The sequence below is a fragment of the Seriola aureovittata genome, chromosome 19 (assembly GCF_021018895.1).
Source record: "Seriola aureovittata isolate HTS-2021-v1 ecotype China chromosome 19, ASM2101889v1, whole genome shotgun sequence".
NCBI lineage: Eukaryota > Metazoa > Chordata > Actinopteri > Carangiformes > Carangidae > Seriola > Seriola aureovittata.
The window spans coordinates 23036246-23055467 of NC_079382.1; the positions used below are offsets into that span (position 1 = coordinate 23036246).

The window sequence follows — 19222 nt, forward strand, 5'->3', positions numbered from 1 at the left end:
TAACTAATGAGCTGGTGAGCATCAGGGCTAACAAACCACTGTTCATGCTAAAGATGTCAGTGCAGCTTTAATCATTGAGCAGTGAATGTGACTTTGTGAGCAGCATCGTAACTGTCTCGGTCACACAGTAAATGTGGAGCAGTGTTGTGCATGAACCAAACACTGAACATGATGATGGAAGTTTACATGTTCAAACACTCACCTAGCATCATTAGCAGCACCATGCTAGCACTGGGTAGCTCCTCCTCTGCTCTCAAACAGCCTCAGTTCTTCATGTCATGGATCCAAACGTTCCTCGGAGGTTCTGCTTCATGCTGACATCATGACTGCATCACTTCCTCTCTGTAGATTCTCCTTGTATGACTGAAGAGCAGGTGAGGTCTAAACAAAGAGCCACAGGTTAGCACAGGTGGCTGCCAATCAGTGATCAAGCAGCAGCTGTGGACAGGAAGCACCAAAGTAAAACAGGATGTATCACTCCTCCCTGTAAAGATGGCACCTTTTGTTAAGAAAAGTGCTATATAAATAAAGTTATTATTCTTATGGATACGAAAAACTTAAAACACCAGAAAAGTGTAAAATATGCAGTTTAAATATGATTTTTGACTTGTGTGATTTGAGTCTAACTGACCTCTGTTGACCCCTCTTTTCTAACAAGGCAGCTTCCTGATTTGACGGCTGATTCTGATGTCATGAGGGTCGTTATATCCTGTTCTGCTCCTGAATCGTCTCTTTTTGTCAGAAATATGTTGTTGGATTTGAACAGAGCGGATCAGTGAGGTGTGACTTACACCTGTACGACGGCCTGCGAAGGTGTTAATCAGCTGTTTATCTCCTGAAGCCGGAACAGTAAATGTTCAGCTACAATCTGCACACTCTGCTAATGTTATGCACATGCATACAAACAACAGACAACAGCAGACACACCTACAGATACAGACACAAAGGCAGCGACACACACACACACACACACACACACACACACACACACACGTATGAGTCTCAGGGGAGATTTCCATATGCTCGCAGCGCTGAACCGTGAAAACGACACACTCACACTCACACCTTACAAACGAGTGATGAAAGTGATTCCTCCAAACGCTAATCACGACCAAAATAACTCACTTGATCATCGTCTATCAAAGGCCACGGGACTCACCGACACACGGACAGACTGACAGAATAAATGTAAGATGACACCAACCTAGTTGTGTCAAAAAGAAAAAAAAAACCACACACACGTACACACACACAAAGGTAGACAGGTAGACATATGTGGGACATGGCTAATGACAGGGAGTACATTAAAATTAGAAATAGGAGTGAGACACAAAGAGGCTGAAAGCAGAATAAAGACATGAGAGTCATGTGTGGTGAAGATTATTAACTGACCTTGTTCAAAGAGGATTTTAAAATAAATACATGTATGAATTACTACTGACACCACTGTTACTGCAGCTGCTGCCACGATGCTAATGCCATTAGCGCTGCTGTACTGTGAGTAGAAGTTAATTATGGGTGTTTTCTGCAGTTTATCTGGATCCTCTTGTTCCGACTGAAGTGACAGAACTTAATTCTTTTATTGTGAAAGTTTATTGTTTTCTTTTGAAAGGAAGAACTTATACATAGAGTATATATGAGGAATAATCCTGTAGCCTCGGGGCCTGAGGGAGGAGAGGACGACTGACAGATGAGACAGCAGAGGCTCAAGACACAGTCCGAACAAACTTCGTGTCACATAGAAAAGTGTCTCCATTGTTTAAATTATTTTATCCTGTTTTTACCTCAAATTTCTGGCACTAAAGTCCCTGATCTTCACTGCTGCATCCCTGCAGGTGCTGGTCTGGGGTCTGGGGTCTGGGGTGGAGGGGGGACTGAGTATCCCCCTCTGATTCACCAGCTGCTTCTTTTTAATCTGCTGCTGATAAATTCTCCTGCAGGTTCATCATGTTTCACAGATTTACCTCCACGATCCCTCACCGGCTTCCCACCTGCCGGCACTGCCACAGCAGGGTGGATAACCTTTGCCACATCACACACAGTCATTGGATCCATGCTTAATATGAGTGTTTGTCTTTTTATTTGTGTATTTTATATTTGCATTTGTCTATTGTTACTGGCTTTTTGTTTGATGTTACCTGGGATGTAAATGAGCATTTTTGCAACAATCTGTCGTGTTTACATCGTGTATTTCATACCGATGCTCATAAACACGTGTTGTCTCTATCAAATAAGCAAATAAATATAACTACAGTCCCCTCCTCGTGGTCGTATCCCTCCGCCACGCAGACTAGTTCCAGGTCACATCCCTGTTTATCCAGAGTCAGATACAATACTAACCGTCTGAGTGAAGTCTTGAGTAATGGATAAAAAGTGTTTTGTGAGGTCACTGTGATCTTGACCTTTGACCTTTGACCACCAAAATCTAATCAGTTCATCATTAAGTCCGAGTGAACGTTTGAGCCAAGATCCTTCAAGGCCTTACTGAGATACTGTATCCACGAGAAACAAAATGGCTGCCGCTGTGCCTGGCGCGGAGGAATACATACGCACGTAGTGATTTACGTTGTTTTAAAAATGAAATTCTGATTTTCAAACTGAACGCAGGTCGTGAATGAAGTCGCACAGACAAACACATTAATGTATTCATATTTATTTGAAAACAACAATCCATTTTTTTCCACTTCTACTGCGATTCCTTGTTGCAACTGGGGTCATACATGATATTTGTATTAATTCCACGGAACACCATCACAAAGTTACCCTTTTATATGCACGTTTACCTTTTTTTTGTCCTTTTTTTTTGTATTGTTGTCATTTCTATACAATGACTTGTGCTTTGATATTTTTGAAAGAGAGAAAGATTTTTTTAAAGACATCATTGTAGTCATGATAAGTGTACATAACAGAGGGAGGATCGAAATAGAAAAAAGTCGTAAGAAGAGGATATACTGGTCGAGTACACACCGATACAGAGTACAGAGATACACACTCACATTGCAGCCTGCCCGACTCCGCCCACAACTGTCAACAAGAGAAAAAAGAGTTGTGTCGCTGAAATCACCACAACCCCCGCTGCTCCCTTCTTTTCCTGATTTTAGGATTTTTAAGTACGCTGTTGTTGCCTTGCAACAAATACACTCCCTGCTGGTGAGCAGAGTTTTGGCTAAATATTGCTTAGCTACAAAAGGGATGTGAAGGAGGAAGAGGAGGAGGTGGAGGAGGAGGGGGGATCAAAAACGCTGTGCAGAAAGCCTCAATGTCACAACTGTTAAATGCATTATTATTATTATTATCAATATTATTATTTCAGACAGTTTTAAGGTTCAGAGCGCCGAGCAGTTTCCACCCAAACACTTCCACTTCAATCAGAGTCTGCTGCAGAAAACGGATCAGAGCGCCGGGACTTTCAGAGAAGAAATATAAGGTGCATGTGTTCGAACGTGTCCCCGGAAATGAAGCCAATAAATAAAGAGTTTCAGTGGCCAAAGAAATGTGTGTGTGTGTGTGTGTGTGTGTGTGTGTGTGTTCGGGGGAGGGGGGGTTGACTGGATATTTACACAGACTGGAATGTTTTCCTCATTTAGAGATCAGATGAATAAAAGTCGTCTGACTGAACGTGGAGCTAACGTTAATTTGTGAATGCTGTTGGAGGCTGGCGTTTGCAGGGGAGGAGGGGGAGTGTAGGTGTGTGTGTGTGTGTGTGTGTGTGTGTGTGTGTGTGTGTGTGTGTGTGGGGGGGGGGGGTTAAATCAACAATAGAGCAGAATGCCATGGTGCAAGAAGGCATGTTCATTCACTTAATGCTGAGAGCAAGTCTGTAAAAGAAATAATAAAATAATACCACGAAAATAAGAAGTAAAAAAAGAAAAAGAAAAGAGAATCACAACCAGGAACAAAGAGCAGCAGAGAAAATGTACAAGCAAACGACCAAAACCTTAATGTGAATGTCATTCTAAATGTTAAGTGCAGATAGATAGATAGATAGATAGATAGATAGATAGATAGATAGATAGATAGATAGATAGATAGACAGGTCGATAGAGTCTATATACTGTATGTATTCATATGCTGGGTAAATATTCTGGTAAATCTTACTTCTATGTGTATATACCTCCAAGTAGAGGGCGCTCACTTAGACGTATATAAATAGGTCTAACATATAAAGCCATAGTACAGTGTACATATCCTCGCCCTAATGTAAGCCATAGCAAAAAACCCATGCTTTACATAGAAAAAGGCATCCACGACATTTAAGAAAAAATGTACAATTTATGAAACATGGTAACAATAATAAATAGTATTATAGAATCGCTGCTGTACACAAAAAAGCCATTTTTTTAAATTTCACTCATATAAAAATATGTTTTAGTGCAACCGTACGTAATAGTAATATCCATAACTTCACATCGCTTGTAGAGACTTTTTAAGGTGTCCAAAAAAAGAAAACACAGGAGGTGGGGGGGGGGGGAGGGGGGAGAAAGGGGGAGAGAGAGAGAGAAGGAGGGTGGGTTTGCATTTATTACAAAGCTGATACGCAAAAACGTGATAGTATTGTATTTACATTTACCTTCCTGCTTCGTTTGCTTATAAGAAAATAAGCAAAAAAACAAACAAAAGAAAGAGTAAAGAAAAGGCACAGACGCAGCTGTCCGACGCTCCTGTTCACGTACCGCTTCGCCACACGCCTCGTGTGTCGGCGGGAGTTTCCGTACATGTGTCACTGTTTGCAAATCCCCCCCCCCCTTTAAAAAGTCTTTAAATAAGAACGTCTGTGAGAGGAGGAGAGCAGCCCCCCCCCTCCCCACCGGGGAGAACAGCCCTGTGTACAGCACGCTGCACAGGTCCATTGAGTTTTAGTCTGTTTTTGACAAGAGCTTTTTCTTTGTTTGTAAATGTGAGAGAGAGAGAGAGAGAGAGAGAGGGAGGGAGAGAGAGAGGGAGAGAGAGAGGGAGAGAGAGTGAGAGAGAGAGTGAGAGGGAGAGAGTGAGAGGGAGAGAGAGAGGGAGAGAGAGAGAGGGAGGGAGGGAGGGAGAGAGAGAGGAGAGAGAGAGGGAGAGAGAGAGAGAGTGAGAGGGAGAGAGAGAGAGTGAGAGGGAGAGAGAGAGGGAGAGAGAGAGAGTGAGAGGGAGAGAGGAGAGGGAGAGAGAGAGAGGAGAGAGAGAGAGAGGGAGGGAGGGAGAGAGAGAGGGAGAGAGAGAGGAGAGAGAGAGAGTGAGAGGGAGAGAGAGAGAGTGAGAGGGAGGGAGAGACAGAGAGAGAGAGGGAGAGAGAGAGATTGTGTGTGTGTCAACTGATGTTGATACTGTTAGAAGAAATGTGTGTAAAGTGTGCAAAAGTCATGTTTCTCTCTCTGTTGCACTTCATCCCTTCCTATTATCCAAGAACAAAACCTTCCTCCTCCTCCTCCTCCTCCTCCTCCTCTTCTCTACGACACGTCTCTGCTCCTCTTTGTGCTTTCCACCTCCCTGTCTCTCTCCAGCTTCGGAGGTTTGGACGCCGGCGGAGGCTGGAGGGCGTCGGATCCGGGGCTGGGAGGAGGGTGAGGAGAGGAGGAGGAAGAGGAGGGGGAGGAAGGGATGGAGGGGTGGGGGTGGGGCCTGAGCTCCAGGCCGCTAAAGTGCTGAATCCCAGGAGGAGAGGGCGAGGGGTGAGGAGACGGTGGAGACATGGAGATGGATGGAGAGCGGTGCGGTGGTTGTTGTTGGGAGTCGGGGGACAGAACAGAGGGGGAGGAAGAGGAGGAAACTCTGCCTCCCTCTTTCCCTTCATCCCCTCTTCCTCCCGCTCCTCCTCCTCCTCTCCTCTCTGCAGGATCCTCGGAGTCGATGCAGAGCGAGGCGATGGCCTTGGTGCAGGTCTGGATCCCCTCCTCCTGCTCCTGCACCCGCCTCACTCCTCCCCCTCCTTCCCTCTCCTGCGAGGAGGGATGAGGCGATGATGACTCCCTCACCCACTCCCCCCCTCCTCCTCGTCCTCCCCTCTCGATGAAGGAGGTGAAGTGTGGGGAGGCGGCCTCGCTGGTGGTGGAGTCCTCCGACGTGCTCTTCTGCAGCGGCAGGCGGGAGGCGGCTGGCTCCGCCCCCTGCTGGGCCAGAGGGGTGGTGACTGACGAGGGGACGGAGTGAACCATCTGGATCCCCCCGATGGGAATCATGGGATACGGCGAACGCACCTGGAAGCAGAATGACAGCTGAAGTCACATGTTCAAGAACTGAAGCGATATTTTTCTTATTGTCAACAATCAATGAAAAGACCAAAACCAATAATCAATGTATCGATTATTGTAGCCAGTGTTTGCCTATCAATACAATATATAAATATATATTCCTCTGTTGTTTTTGTTGTTTTGACTCACTACAGCACCTGATGTGGGTTAATCCGCCGCTAAAAGTAGTGCCCGACAAACGCACTATTTAAAATATGTAAAACAGCCAGAAACTTTATAAAAAAAGTAGAAAATAATAAAATAAAAACAAAAAATGAAGAAAAAAAATTAAAATAAAAAACAGACAAACAAATATAATAAAAATCCAAAATGTCATATATTAAACTAAGATAAGTAATAAAATAAAAAGTTTCAACAAATGACTTTATCCAAAATATAATAAAAAAGAATGAATTTATAAATTAATACATTTTAGAAATATAATATTCAAACAAAACAAAGTACAAAAACAGAATAAGATATACAAGGTTAATATATATATATATAATATATAATATATAATATATTGATTATACCTGGAGTTGAGAATGGAGTGGAAGGTGACTGAACAGGACTTGTTGAGGTGGGCTGGACTGGTTACCATGGCTACTGGCCTGGTCCTGTTCCCCTAGTGACGGTGAAGCTGGACGATGTTCCTGGAAACAAAAGAGGAGAGGAAGTGAAACACACTGTCGTCCGTGAGCGTGACTCTTCTTCATCATCATCGTTAAACCCACAGAAGAAGAAACGCTCCCTCTCATTGGACGGCACCAGTTACAATAAACACTTTGTGGTTGGATGGAGCGCAGATGTCATGTGACAGAGTGAAGGAGTCTTGATGAGAACAGACAGAGAGGCGTTGGTGAAAACACTAAACAAATACAAAAGATGGCGGCTCCGCCAAACTTCAGAAAACAGGAATCTATCATGTGAAGCCGGGCCGGTGTCGAACGCCCGTCTCTCTCCACGCTCTGTTTGAGTGGGAGCAGCAGCAGCAGCCAGAGTTTGAAGTGGAGCTCTTAAGAAGAAAAACAGCCGTGTTATTAACCACAGCGCCGCCAGCCAAGATCCCATTACCACCACAACCCAGCGGCCCCATCCTCCATCATCCCTCTCTCTATCGGACTCGCTCTCTCTTCTCTCATCCTCTCTGAATGTCTCTGTTGTTTGCCAGACGCTCCTCTCCTCCTCCTCCCTCTGTCTCTCTGCCTCTCTCTCTTTCCATCGCCCTCATTTTCACTTTCCTGCACTCGAACTACAACCTGAACCAAAGTTTAGAAAATCCGCTACACATTCATGCTGAGGAGGAAAAACAGTCTTTAGTTTATTCTGATTAAAAAACACCCGTCTGTATATAAAGTATATAAAGTATATAAATTGAGGTTTATCAGTGACAAAGACACTGAAGGTTCATCTCAAACTCTATATAATATTCTGCTGCCTGGTTTAACTAGAACCACCTCCTCGTGGTCGTATCCCTCCGCCACTAGTTCCAGGTCACATCCCTGTTTATCCAGAGTCAGAGAAAATATTAAACATTTGTGTGAAGTCTTGAGTAATGGCTAAAAAGTGTTTTGTGAGGTCACCGTGACCTTGACCTTTGACCTTTGACCTTTAGCCACCAAAATCGAGTCAGTTCATCCTTGAGTCCAAGTGAACATTTGTGCCAAATTTGAAAAAGTTCCTTCGAGGACACACTGAGATATCGTGTCCACGAGAGTGAGACGGACGGACAAACCGAAAACAAAATGGCCGCCGCTCTGCCTGTTGTAACAGGAAGTGCCAAATTGAAACGTATAAATAACGTGTCCGACATAAACTGCAGCTAGTGACGCTAACCCTAACCCTTAAAACAGACTGCGGGTCATGATTCAGTGATGTCATCAAGTCACTAGAGTGCGCCAAAAACAAAGATGGCCGCACATGTTAAAAACCCACAGGATAAAACAAAAACTAGAGCTAAAACATCTGCAAGTGAAATTTGCAGGTTTGATTTATTTGCAGCTGAAGTTTGAGCAGGAGAAGAAGAGTCTCACCGTCTCCATCTCTGTGCTGGTTCTACGGCGTCCCAGAGGACCGAAGTCTCCCTGAGCCAGGAGCCCGGTCTGATGAGTCGGCCTCAGGCCCCGAGCCCCGCTCTGCTGGCTGGACACACACACACCACACACACACACACACACACACACACACACACACACACACACACACACAGGTCAGGTAAGCAAAAGTCATTGTTTACAAATAAAAGTTTTACATTCTCTGTTTAAGTCACGTTTGTGTCCAGAGGTGAACAAATGTTTGGGGCCCTCAAAGGGAAAAGGGGCCCCTGACGGCCGCTCATACTGGCACATTTCGCAGTGACAACTATAAACTCCCTTAAACCTCCATAAAGACACTATACAGTCTGCTGCCCCCCCCCTCAGTGGGGCCCCTGGTGAGCTAGCAGCTTCCCATTGCCTGTATGTGAGGCGTTTAGGGAACATCTGTAAATTGTAGTCTGCTTATAGTCTTCATGTGAGACGTTCAGGGGACATCTGTAAATTGTAGCATCTACCTACAGTAGAGTCTGCACGTGAGGCGTTCAGGGGACATGTGTAGTACTAGTAGTCAAAGCGTCCTCACCTTTGGTGGTGGAGGTGTTGGTGGAGCCCTCGGCGAGGAGACAGGGGCCGGATCACCCCCCTGTGGCGGCCCCGAGGTGAAAGGTCACGCTTGTAGTCTCTTCCTGCTGGAGACGTGGGTCGAGAGAGGGGGGAGAGCAGCGAGAGGTGTCCCCTCCTGGGGGAGAGGTCTCGCCGGAATCCCCCCGCCGCCACCAGGTCTCTCTTGGGGGAGATGTGACGCAGAGGAGAGATGTCCCGCCTCGGTGAGAGGTGTCCGGCGCGGGGTGAGAGGTCGCGGCGTGGGGAGAGGTACCGGCGGGCGGAGGGTGAGGAGGAAGGGGAAATGGGGGACGGGCAGCCGGAGTGGTCGAGCCCGGGCGAGGACAGGCGGGAGGAGGGGGAGGACAGGTCAGGGGAGGGGACGGGGAGGTCTTCATCCATGGAGGAGGAGGAGGAGGGCGGCACCAGCAGCCTGCTGCCCTGCGGCCTCTGAACGCCTCGCTGGAACTCCTGGCGCCCGGCCGGGTCGCTGGGCGGAGCCTGCGACGTGATCTGGATGCTCGGCACCGTGGTGAAGTAGCCGAACAGCGGAGGCTTGTTGGTGTTTCCCAGCAGGTCGGCGGCGGCGTGCTGGGACAGGTGAGGAGACGGGTGGGAGGCGGCCACGGCTGTGATTGACAGGGAGGGCAGGCCGTATGGCTGCGGGCTGGTGGAGCGCGAACGAGTCTTCGGAGTGGAGTCGCCGTCGTAGTCGTCCTCCTCGTCGTCTTCATCGTCCACCTCATCGCCGTCCTCCTCGCCGCCCTCTGAGTCGTCTGCGTCTGAGAACTGATGCTCCGCCATCGCCGCTCTGGAGATCTTCTCAGACGACCTCTGACCTTCATCTCCCACATCTACAGGAGGAGGAGGAGGGAGGGAGGGAATAAGAAGAGGAGGAAGACAGGAAAGGATGAGGATGAAGAGGAAGAAGAGCAGGAACGACAGGAAGCAGAGGAGGAAGAGAAGAAGAGTTGAGTAAGAATATGTGGTAACAGAGATGAGATGTGAAATAAAAGCTGGTTCCCAGCAGCTCACAGCAATAAAACATAAAAGACAATAAAACAAAGTTATTTGAGACGAAGCGCTCGACACTGAGCGCTGGACTCCAGCCAGAGAGACGGAACAGAAGCTGCTGAGTTACTGTTGGCAGGTGACCAACCATCACTCCATTACACAACACAGCTGATTGGCTGATGCTGTGAGGCTTAAAGTCGACGAAGATTCACACCGTCCCCGAGTTTCTCTGCAGGATCTAAAAATATTTATATGATTGTATTCTCTCCTGCGCTCCTTTCTTTTTTCCGTCTCTTCTCTCTCTCTCTCTCTCGCGCTCCCGGACGTCGTCCAGACTCGGCGTGGAGCAGCAGCCGCCGCTCGGAGTTTATAAATTGTATTTAGACGACGGCTATGAGCGGAAATCAGATCCACTAACACTGAGCTACTTTTCCAGTTAGTCTCTTATATACAACAGTTTCTCACAGACCACAACTGTTTATGTCTCAGCTCCCTCTCTCTCTCCCTCTCTCTCTCCCTCGCTCTCTCTCTCCCAAAAGCCCCTGCGCTTGTGTGGGTTTGTGTCCCAATTAAAAGCCGAGCCAACACACACACACACACACACACACACACACACACACACACACACACACACACAGCGGGGATCCAGTGAAGTAAAAGTTTATTTGATCGTCTACATGTTGCTGCAGACGGGATCTGACTTTCTCTAATCAACCCTCGTTCGGAGGCTTTTATTCTGAAACACCTGTTTGCAGTAAAAGTGGTTGGTTCCTTTTTTCACCGTCTGTTTCTGGATCATTAAAACTGAAACATATTTCACGATAATTTGAACATTAAATAATGTTTTTGACTCACTCATTAACACACTCTCGTTTCAGTTCACAAACCTCAGCCTTAACTAGCGCTGATGTTTCCCACTTTGCTGTTATAACTGTTGTAAGTATCGATGTCCTACTGAGTTTATGCTTTCTATGGAATCCATTTGAAACTTATTTCATTTATTTATTTACTTTTCTATGTTATTCTTGAATTATTTTCTCATTTTACAGTGGTGTGTCTTCATGTGAAGCACTTGTTGTAAAGCACGGAGCTTCTGATGGAAGGTGCTGCACAAAATAAAGTTTATTATTATTGTTATTCCCCCAAAATCCAGCCGGACGTGTCTGAGCTCCTTGGAGACTTTGGGATCTCCAGTAGAAATTAAAATAATCCTCTTTGTGTTTAATCAACTAATGCGTCAAACCAGGAAGCTTCACAGTCCTACCTGTCATTTACAGGACAGGTAAACAGTAGCTGCTTACTAGCAACAGAAGCTACGGCAGCCCGGTGATGACAAAAAATAATAAATCAAAAACTGTAACTCTGTCAAAACTGATGCAGAGATAATGTTTTAAATATATATTGAATATATTTGCTGGTGTGTTTGGACTCAAGAGAAATTATTATAAACAGAATGTATTCGTAATTTGTGGAGAAGATGGAGGAGATTTGTTTCTGGTGCAGGTGTAGAAGTCCTGTGCTAATTTAGAAAAAATGAAACTAATAAAAGAATGAATCATGAACTTTGCAAATAGTCACTACACGTGTTACGCCCTCCACCACATTTTGTATTTCTTTTTACTTCAAATCTGACAATAACACTTAAAGCATAACATTATTTTTCTCTGTCAACAAACTGCATAAAAAGAGCAGAACATCGATATTTAATAAAGCAGCTGGAGGAAACAGAGCTTTTATTGGGGACTATTTTAATCGGTGGATGAATCCACAGTTGGTGCTCTAGTGAGTATTTGGGGCAGCAGGACGGTGTGTGTGTGTGTGTGTGTGTGTGAGTGTGTGTGTGTGTGTGTGTGTGTGTTCATGGTGATGAAGGAACCCAGTAATTAGTCATTCTGGACAATGAGCGGAGGAGTAAGACGTATGAGGTGTTGGACACACTTACTCTACTTGAATAAATTAAAACGACAGCTGGTGTTGTCACGCCAACACGAACTGAGGGACGACGACGGCACGTGTTGATGCTCTTGATGGTGAAAACTCTAAATGATATTAAAAGGAATCCCACTGATTTCCATCTTCATTATGAAGATTAACGCTCATCTGGTCGGAGACGTCACGGCCTCCAGAGACAGCTGACCACAATCCATTATTTGTGAATATTTCATGGGGAAATCACATTCATCCCTCTCGGCCCACAACATCTTCCCCATTAATAATTTTCAGATTATTTCCATATCAGCTGATTAATGTGACGCTGGTCGTGTCGGCAGTCGGAGGCGATGAGTGGAAAATATTTTCTCTTAGTAACTGACGGAAAATCAAACTGTGGCTTTAAGATTGTTCCTGGAGATGTTCTGGGGAAAATTTTAATATAATACGAGACTCTAAATGTCGGATGTTTTTTGTTTCTTCTTAAGGGTTGCCTGTGTGTCAAGTGCGGTTGTTTGACATGAGCCCCGGCCGTCAGGACGAGCTCTGCTTTCCATTACACTAATTGTGCCTGTACGACCGCACCGAGCCAGAGACACGGCAGGCAGCACTCAACGAGACAGCAGGATACCTCTGCAGCTCCTCCAGTGTGTGTGTGTGTGTGTGTGTGTGTGTGTGTGTGTGTGTGTGTGTGTGTGTGTGTGTTTCCTACCTCCATCGTCTGCCTCGGTGTCCTCAACCGAAGACATGGAGACTCCCAACTCCAGACACTTTTTCATATGAGCTTTAGACTTCATGTGCTTGGTCAGGTTTCCTACAAAACACACACACACACACACACACACACACACACACACACACACACCATTTAATGAAACCGGAGCTTGTTTGGCTGCATCAACACAAGAGTGAAACAGAAAGAGGGTGAGATGGAAACACAAGCGGTGGGAGAAAAAAAGAGCAAGAGCAAAACCACAAAATTACAATTTACAAATGACATATAATTTATCTATAATGTCCTTTAATGACAGAATGAGTGAACCTGCGCTGAACTCAGAGTCAGATGTTGAACATGGGAGACTGAGAGTCTGTCAGGCAGGTAACAGCTTTGTCTTAAAGAGCAGGGATCGTGTTTGATCACAGCTGCAGATAACGTGGTTTATTCTTTCATTTAACCACTTAGTTGTTTATTTTTAGGATTTAATTCATACGAACCCTGTTATTTTTCTGTTTTTTTTTCTTTCTTCCCCCAAAAAAAGGAAGAAAATAAACTAAATAATTCACCTCCTCTCAGGGCTTGTTTATACAAATGGAAAAAAAGTTTAAACATTTTTTTTAATTATCCTGAGCAAAACAATTAATAAAAATAAATTCCCTCTCTGGGCTTCCGTACTCTAATGATAAAAAGCTGCTGACTCCCACAAACGTGATTCATCCGAGTTAAAATAAAGCTTGCGTGAACCTGGACGATCAAAATGTTTTTTCTTACCTGGCGAGAATCAAATTTATCGGATAATTCCCAGAGAGCAAATTAAATCCGGCCCAGACTTGTGCCACATGCTGGTTTTCTTCTGGCCCAGTTTACACCTGGTTCCACGGCCCGACTCTGGCCCATATACAGCAGGACTGTCAGATGCTACCTTCACATCTGGACCAATTCCAGCTGTCCGTCAATACCAGTGGATAACAGCCGGACTCTGTCCAGATGTGGAGGTGTGCGGGCCGAGGACACAGGAGTTTCATTTCTTTTTCCGTGTTTTGGAACATTTGTCATTTTCCATAATAAACACGTAAAAGTGACGACGGATCGCGGGACAGAACATCAGCTGATGGTGTGAAAGTTAAATAAACTCTTACCTTTCGTCTTGAAGGCGAAGTTGCAGAACTTGCAGACGTACGGCCGGACGTCGGTGTGCGTGCGGATGTGTTTCTTCAACATGCTGGGTTTCTTACAGCGGATGCCACATTCCTCACAGATGTATTTCCCTCGACCTCGACCGCGAACGTAAACGTAGTCCTCGTTGGATTTGTAGCTGGAAGAAAGACCAAGAGACGCAGGCTGTGAGGAAGTGTGTGGTTTTTAAACTGAAATAATATTTACAGCACAGTTTCACTCGAGATTAGTTATGAACAGAAAAACAGCTGAACTCAGAGCTTTCATTCAAGATCGCCGCCTCAAAATTACACAAAAAACTATATAACACTGAAGTTTAACAAGAGGGAATCTGTCATTATTATTTTAATTATTTAATGTTCGTTCCTTCGTGATTATTCACACTTTGATTTGACTCCATCGCAGCATGTTGGGATTCACTTCATTCCCAGATTTTATTCCCTCCCTGAAGGAGAATTAAAAATAGAAACTCTCTGTGTCTGTGAGTCTGTGTGTGTCCTCCACGGAGAGGTCAGAGGTCACGGTCAGAAGCCCTGCAGCTCGTACACGCTCACCGTCACGCTCTAGGACACAGATGCTTGCTGACACAGAGGTTTTGCTTAAATAAGGCTGAAACCAGGTTTTCCTCTGTTCACATGCAGCCGTGAGCGTCAGGGACACACACACCTGAGGGACCGAGAGACTGAGAGGACGCGGCATCGATCAGATGCAACAACACAAACTTTCACAACAAACATCCAACTAATCTAATGTCTGAGTAACTAGAAGCAACAGAATGTGATCGGACCACTCTCCTGCTTTTCAGCGCAAGCAGAGGAAACAGACGATGCTCTGACACTGAAGCTGTGAGTTTATAAAAGAGAACAGAAGCTTCTTCTTCACCTCTGATGTGACGCAGCTTCAGTTCAGACACGTCTCCGGTTAAAGGAGGAGACACGAGCAAAGTAAGAATAACAGAGTGAAACACACGAAGTCTGAGGGGAAACTGTAACGTCTCGTTACCAGCTCACAGACACATGATGATGTGTCTGCAGTAGATTGGCTCCTCGTGGTCGTATCCCTCCGCCGCTCAGACTAGTTCCAGGTTACATCCCTGTTTCATCCAGAGTCATGGCTAAAAGGTGTTTTGTGAGGTCACACTGACCTTGACCTTTGACCTTTATCTAATCAGTTCATCTTTGAGCCCAGGTGAATGTTTGTGCCAAAAGAGATTCCTTTGAGGAGATAGTTCACAAGGCCAAAACTGTGTTCCATGACGTCAATGTGACCTTTGACCTTTGACCACCTAAATATAATCAGTTCGTCCTTGAGTCCAGGTGAATGTTTGTGCTAAATTTGAAGAGGTCCGGTCAAGGTGTTTCTGAGATATCGTGTCCAGGAGAATGGGACAGACATACGACCTAAAAAACAAGATGGCCGCCGCCCTGACTGTCGCCAGCGCGGAGGAATAAAAACAGAAAAGCAGAAAACAACACGGAGATGACCCGATGATCTAATCACTGTTTTTCATTTCTGTGAAATGACCGAAGAGAAAAACCACGAGTCTGTAGTCGACCCGGTCACGACCTGCAGACGTGATTCCTTCGTTTCCCGGGTCACAAGCTAAAACAGGAAGCAGCGTGGCGTTCCTCCTCTGGGTTCAGAGACTCTCTTCAGAGTCTTTCTGTTCTAAAAGAAGACGACCACAGTCCTTATTCCTTTACATGCCTACTTTCTTTCTTTTCTTTTCTTTTTCTTTTTAAACATCCCTGTCAGACATGATTTTCTGTCCCAAACGAGGCTTGGAGTGAACCGGCGGACACTTGGCAGCGGGATCAGTGCACGTCTGCATGAGTCCGTCTGTCACGGGGGGGATTTACCACCGACCACCAGTCACATGCTGGTAAATGTTGTCTGTCTTTCCTCCGCCGCAGAGGCATCACTTTCAGGCTCGTGGAGTTATTTTCTCTGTGGTGGAATGGTGAAAGTGGCTGGTGAATCGTTTCCTGTCCTGTCTGGTAACGGGTAGTTCAGGGCCTCATGTGTCGGAGGAGGTCGGGTATCGGCTACATCAAACACCGGCGAGGGGGGAGATTCGTCTTTCAACTGCGAGGAGCAAGAGCGAGGCCCGCACCTCTGGACACTCGTCTGAGGCGAGACGTTTACACAGCTGCGGCCGCTTATGAAAATGAATCACGGCGATGATTGTTTTGTTTTATTCTGTTTTATTCGCCGCACACAGTAAGATCATAAAGCAGCTTCGCTTTCACTGACACGTTCAGGGGACGTGGGACTGTTCTCTCTCAAACCTTACTGCTTGTAATGTATGTTAATGTATGTGTGTGTGTGTGTGTGTGTGTGTGTGTGTGTCTTTTCCTGTTTGTTTGCTTTTATCCACTTATAGCTTCTAAAATGTCCTTTGGGGACAAAAGAGATTTACTTCACTGTCTGCTGCATTTAATAACTCCCTGTGTGTGTGTGTGTGCGTGTGTGTGTGTGTGTCTGTGTGTGTGTGTGTCTGTGCGTGTGTTTGTGTGTGTGTGTGTGTGTGTGTGTGTGTGTCTGTGCGTGTGTCTGTGCGTGTGTGTGTGTGTGTGTGTGTGTGTGTGTGTGTGTGTCTGTGCGTGTGTTTGTGTGTGTGTGTTTGTGTGTGTGTGTGTGTGTGTGTGTGTGTCTGTGCGTGTGTTTGTGTGTGTGTGTGTGTGTGTGTGTGTGTGTGCATCGTCTGTTCCCTCCACTAACCTTGGTCGTACTGGTTCTACTGTACGACTATAAAACCTTACGATGCTGTAGGAATGTGTGTCACTGCAGGGGTCTGTAGCTTTAACGCCCTCACACACACTTTATTTGACCGTTTAATGTACACTTAAGGACAAATTCCTGAGCTTTCTATGTGGAAACTGAGCTTCATGTGACTTTAATAACATCATAATTAATAATTGAGGGGTCCTCCTGGTCTCACTGTTATCAAACAAAACCTTTTATTGCCTCAAAGTCCCTTTTGGATCACGCCAACATTAAACCTCCAGCACTGATACAACATATACAATATATTGAAAGAATATATGTTGTAAATGTTATAAATCTGTCTCTCTACAAATGTGTTTAGTTCTTATTTCACGACATCTGAACACAAAGAGATTTATGTGAATATAAAACCGTCAAAACTGATTTAAATCCCTGAATCGAGTCACAGTGAGGAAGAGAAAAGATCTGAATCAGCTTTCACTGCGTGGTGTGGTGTGGCGTGACGTGACGTGGCGTGGCGTGGCGTGGCGTGGCGTGACGTGACGTGACGTGGCGTGGCGTGGCGTGGCGTGACGTGACGTGACGTGGCGTGGCGTGGCGTGGTGTGACGTGGCGTGGCGTGACGTGACGTGACGTGACGTGGCGTGGCGTGGCGTGGCGCATTTCACTGGTTTGATAGTGAGTTATTTTCTGGCGCCAACAAACTGTTTCTCCTCTGACTTCTTTAGGTCAATTCATCAGCTTTTTCATGATCAAGAGGATTGAAATAAAATCTCCAACAAATTCTACAAATAAATCTCCAAGATCTAAAAAATCTAAAAAAATAAAAAATAATAATTCTACAAATAAATCTCCAAAGATAAATTTCCCTTTCCTCAAAAATAATCAGAATTTCCAAAGTGCCAAAGTAAGTAAACTATATATATTATTAAAAAGTAATAAAGACGCATTAATCACAATGTAAATAAAGTTATATAGTTAGTTACTGATTGAAACTTCAGTTCTGATGTTACTTTAAAATAATAAAATGACATAAAACAACATAAAAACATAAATAAACAGTTGGTGATGGTGGAGAAACCGTGGGACTGATCACTTCACTGGAATAATGAAAGTGCACGTCCGATCAGAGCGAGGCTCAGCTGGAGAGCCGGTGATGGGTTCACCAGGCCCGGTTTATGAAACCCAGAGAACAGGCTGCAGAAAGGATCAGTCTGTTGTTTTCCTTCTCAATCACCTGAGAAGATTCTCTGATTAATGGTGATGAAACAGATGACGAGGTTCACAGAGAAGCCGTCAGCGTTCGGGCGGCTCAGAGCAGCAGCTGTGAAGCGACGAGTTCAGGTGTCTGAGGTTCTGGTTCGGACTCAGATCCTCAGAGTTTCTCTCACGCTTCTTAAATCTTGGTTAAAAAGTGAAGGTGAACAAACTTCTGCTGTCACCGCTCCTCAGGAATCTGATGATCCGCAGCAGCTTTAGTGTTTATTTCTTGAGTCTGATGTATTTTACTTTCCTTTATTTCTGTCCACGTTATAACCTGGTTTCATTTCTCTCATTGTTTCACTTCTTCTGTTTTTTAGTGATAAATTCTTAATTTCCCCACATGCAGCACCTCGTCACCTTGTTGTGATCGGCTCTGGATAAAAACGTTCCTATAATAAATGATACTGCACCTGCTAAAAATAAGAGACAGCAAGGCAGTAACGGAGCTCGCTGTCACGCTCAGACGTCGCTTTAATCAGCGAGTTGATTGATTGATTTTTCGGAGACGAACCTTTAAGGTTCGGACTCAGGTCTGTGACGTTAGTAAATCCCAAATCTCAATCACTGTCAAAGTCGAACCAACAAAAGTGCTTCTTCTTCAGATACTGTGACAAAGACGCCAAACAAGTTACTGAAATGAAAACAATAATTTTACGCCTTTTGTTCGGATCCATCAGGAACAGTCTTTAGCTCCGATAATGAAGATTTCTACACAATTTGTAGAGTCTGGATCATTGCAGAACATTGATGAAATCATATTAAATACAGACCTATTCGTAGAAATGACCTTTTACGCAGTTTCTATATTTAAATTGTTACGCAGACAATAATATTGTAGCAGTAAAGTTCATTCAGTCACAGAGAAGTAAACTCTCTGTCGCTCTCTGCAAACAACAGGAACTATATTTTAATTCTCTTAAAGCTCCTCCAGTGTAAAGGTGTGTGTCCATGTGTAGTGTGATTATAGATCAGCTCTAGCTTCTATATTAATACTGTGAAAGTATCAAAGCCTCAGTCCACAGAGAAATGCACACAGCCTGTATTCAGAAACTGAGCCTTAAAACCAGCCGTCAGGACTTCTGGAACTTTGTGATGTCACAACAAAGCAGTCACCAAGCCCCGCCCACCTGGACCCACCATCCAAACCTTGCAGGATTTGATTTCTCTGAGTGTTTTTACCTGAAATCTGTTTTATTTTTATTGGATCACTCAGAAAACAGTCAGCCAATCAGAAGAGAGGCTCAGAGAAACTACATAGGATAAACGCTGAAGTTGTTTTCGTTGCTTTATTGGACTGTGTGTGTGTGTGTGTGTGTGTGTGTGTGTGTGTGTGTGCGTGTTTGATGGACGTACCCGCCTTCGAAGATCTTGATACGGGTCGGTTCGTTGCTGGGCTGTTTGACTGAGACCTCCTTCTCTACCTGCTCCTCCTTCGAGCGGTCCCATGACACCACTCCCTTCATCTTCCTCCCGAAATGACTTACGTCGACGGGCATCAGCTCCGGCTTCAACTGCACAGACGAGGGAGGTGTGAAGGAGAGGAG

The 19222-nt window shown here is 45.1% G+C and overlaps 1 protein-coding gene across 5 annotated transcripts in view; it reads right to left on the minus strand.

Moving 5' to 3' along the window:
• Nucleotides 1-5142: 5142 nt before the first annotated feature.
• Nucleotides 5143-19222, minus strand: part of hivep2a (HIVEP zinc finger 2a) — a 113096-nt gene continuing 99016 nt past the window's right edge. For all 5 annotated transcript variants that reach the window (XM_056405080.1, XM_056405082.1, XM_056405078.1 and 2 more), the window contains 7 exons: nucleotides 19032-19189; nucleotides 13652-13827; nucleotides 12507-12608; nucleotides 8832-9705; nucleotides 8246-8354; nucleotides 6746-6865; nucleotides 5143-6176 (listed from right to left, as the gene is read on the minus strand). In XM_056405080.1, the coding sequence (XP_056261055.1) occupies nucleotides 5430-6176; nucleotides 6746-6865; nucleotides 8246-8354; nucleotides 8832-9705; nucleotides 12507-12608; nucleotides 13652-13827; nucleotides 19032-19189 (2286 nt within the window). In that variant the 3' untranslated portion in view covers nucleotides 5143-5429. The remainder of the gene's footprint in view (nucleotides 6177-6745; nucleotides 6866-8245; nucleotides 8355-8831; nucleotides 9706-12506; nucleotides 12609-13651; nucleotides 13828-19031; nucleotides 19190-19222) is intronic.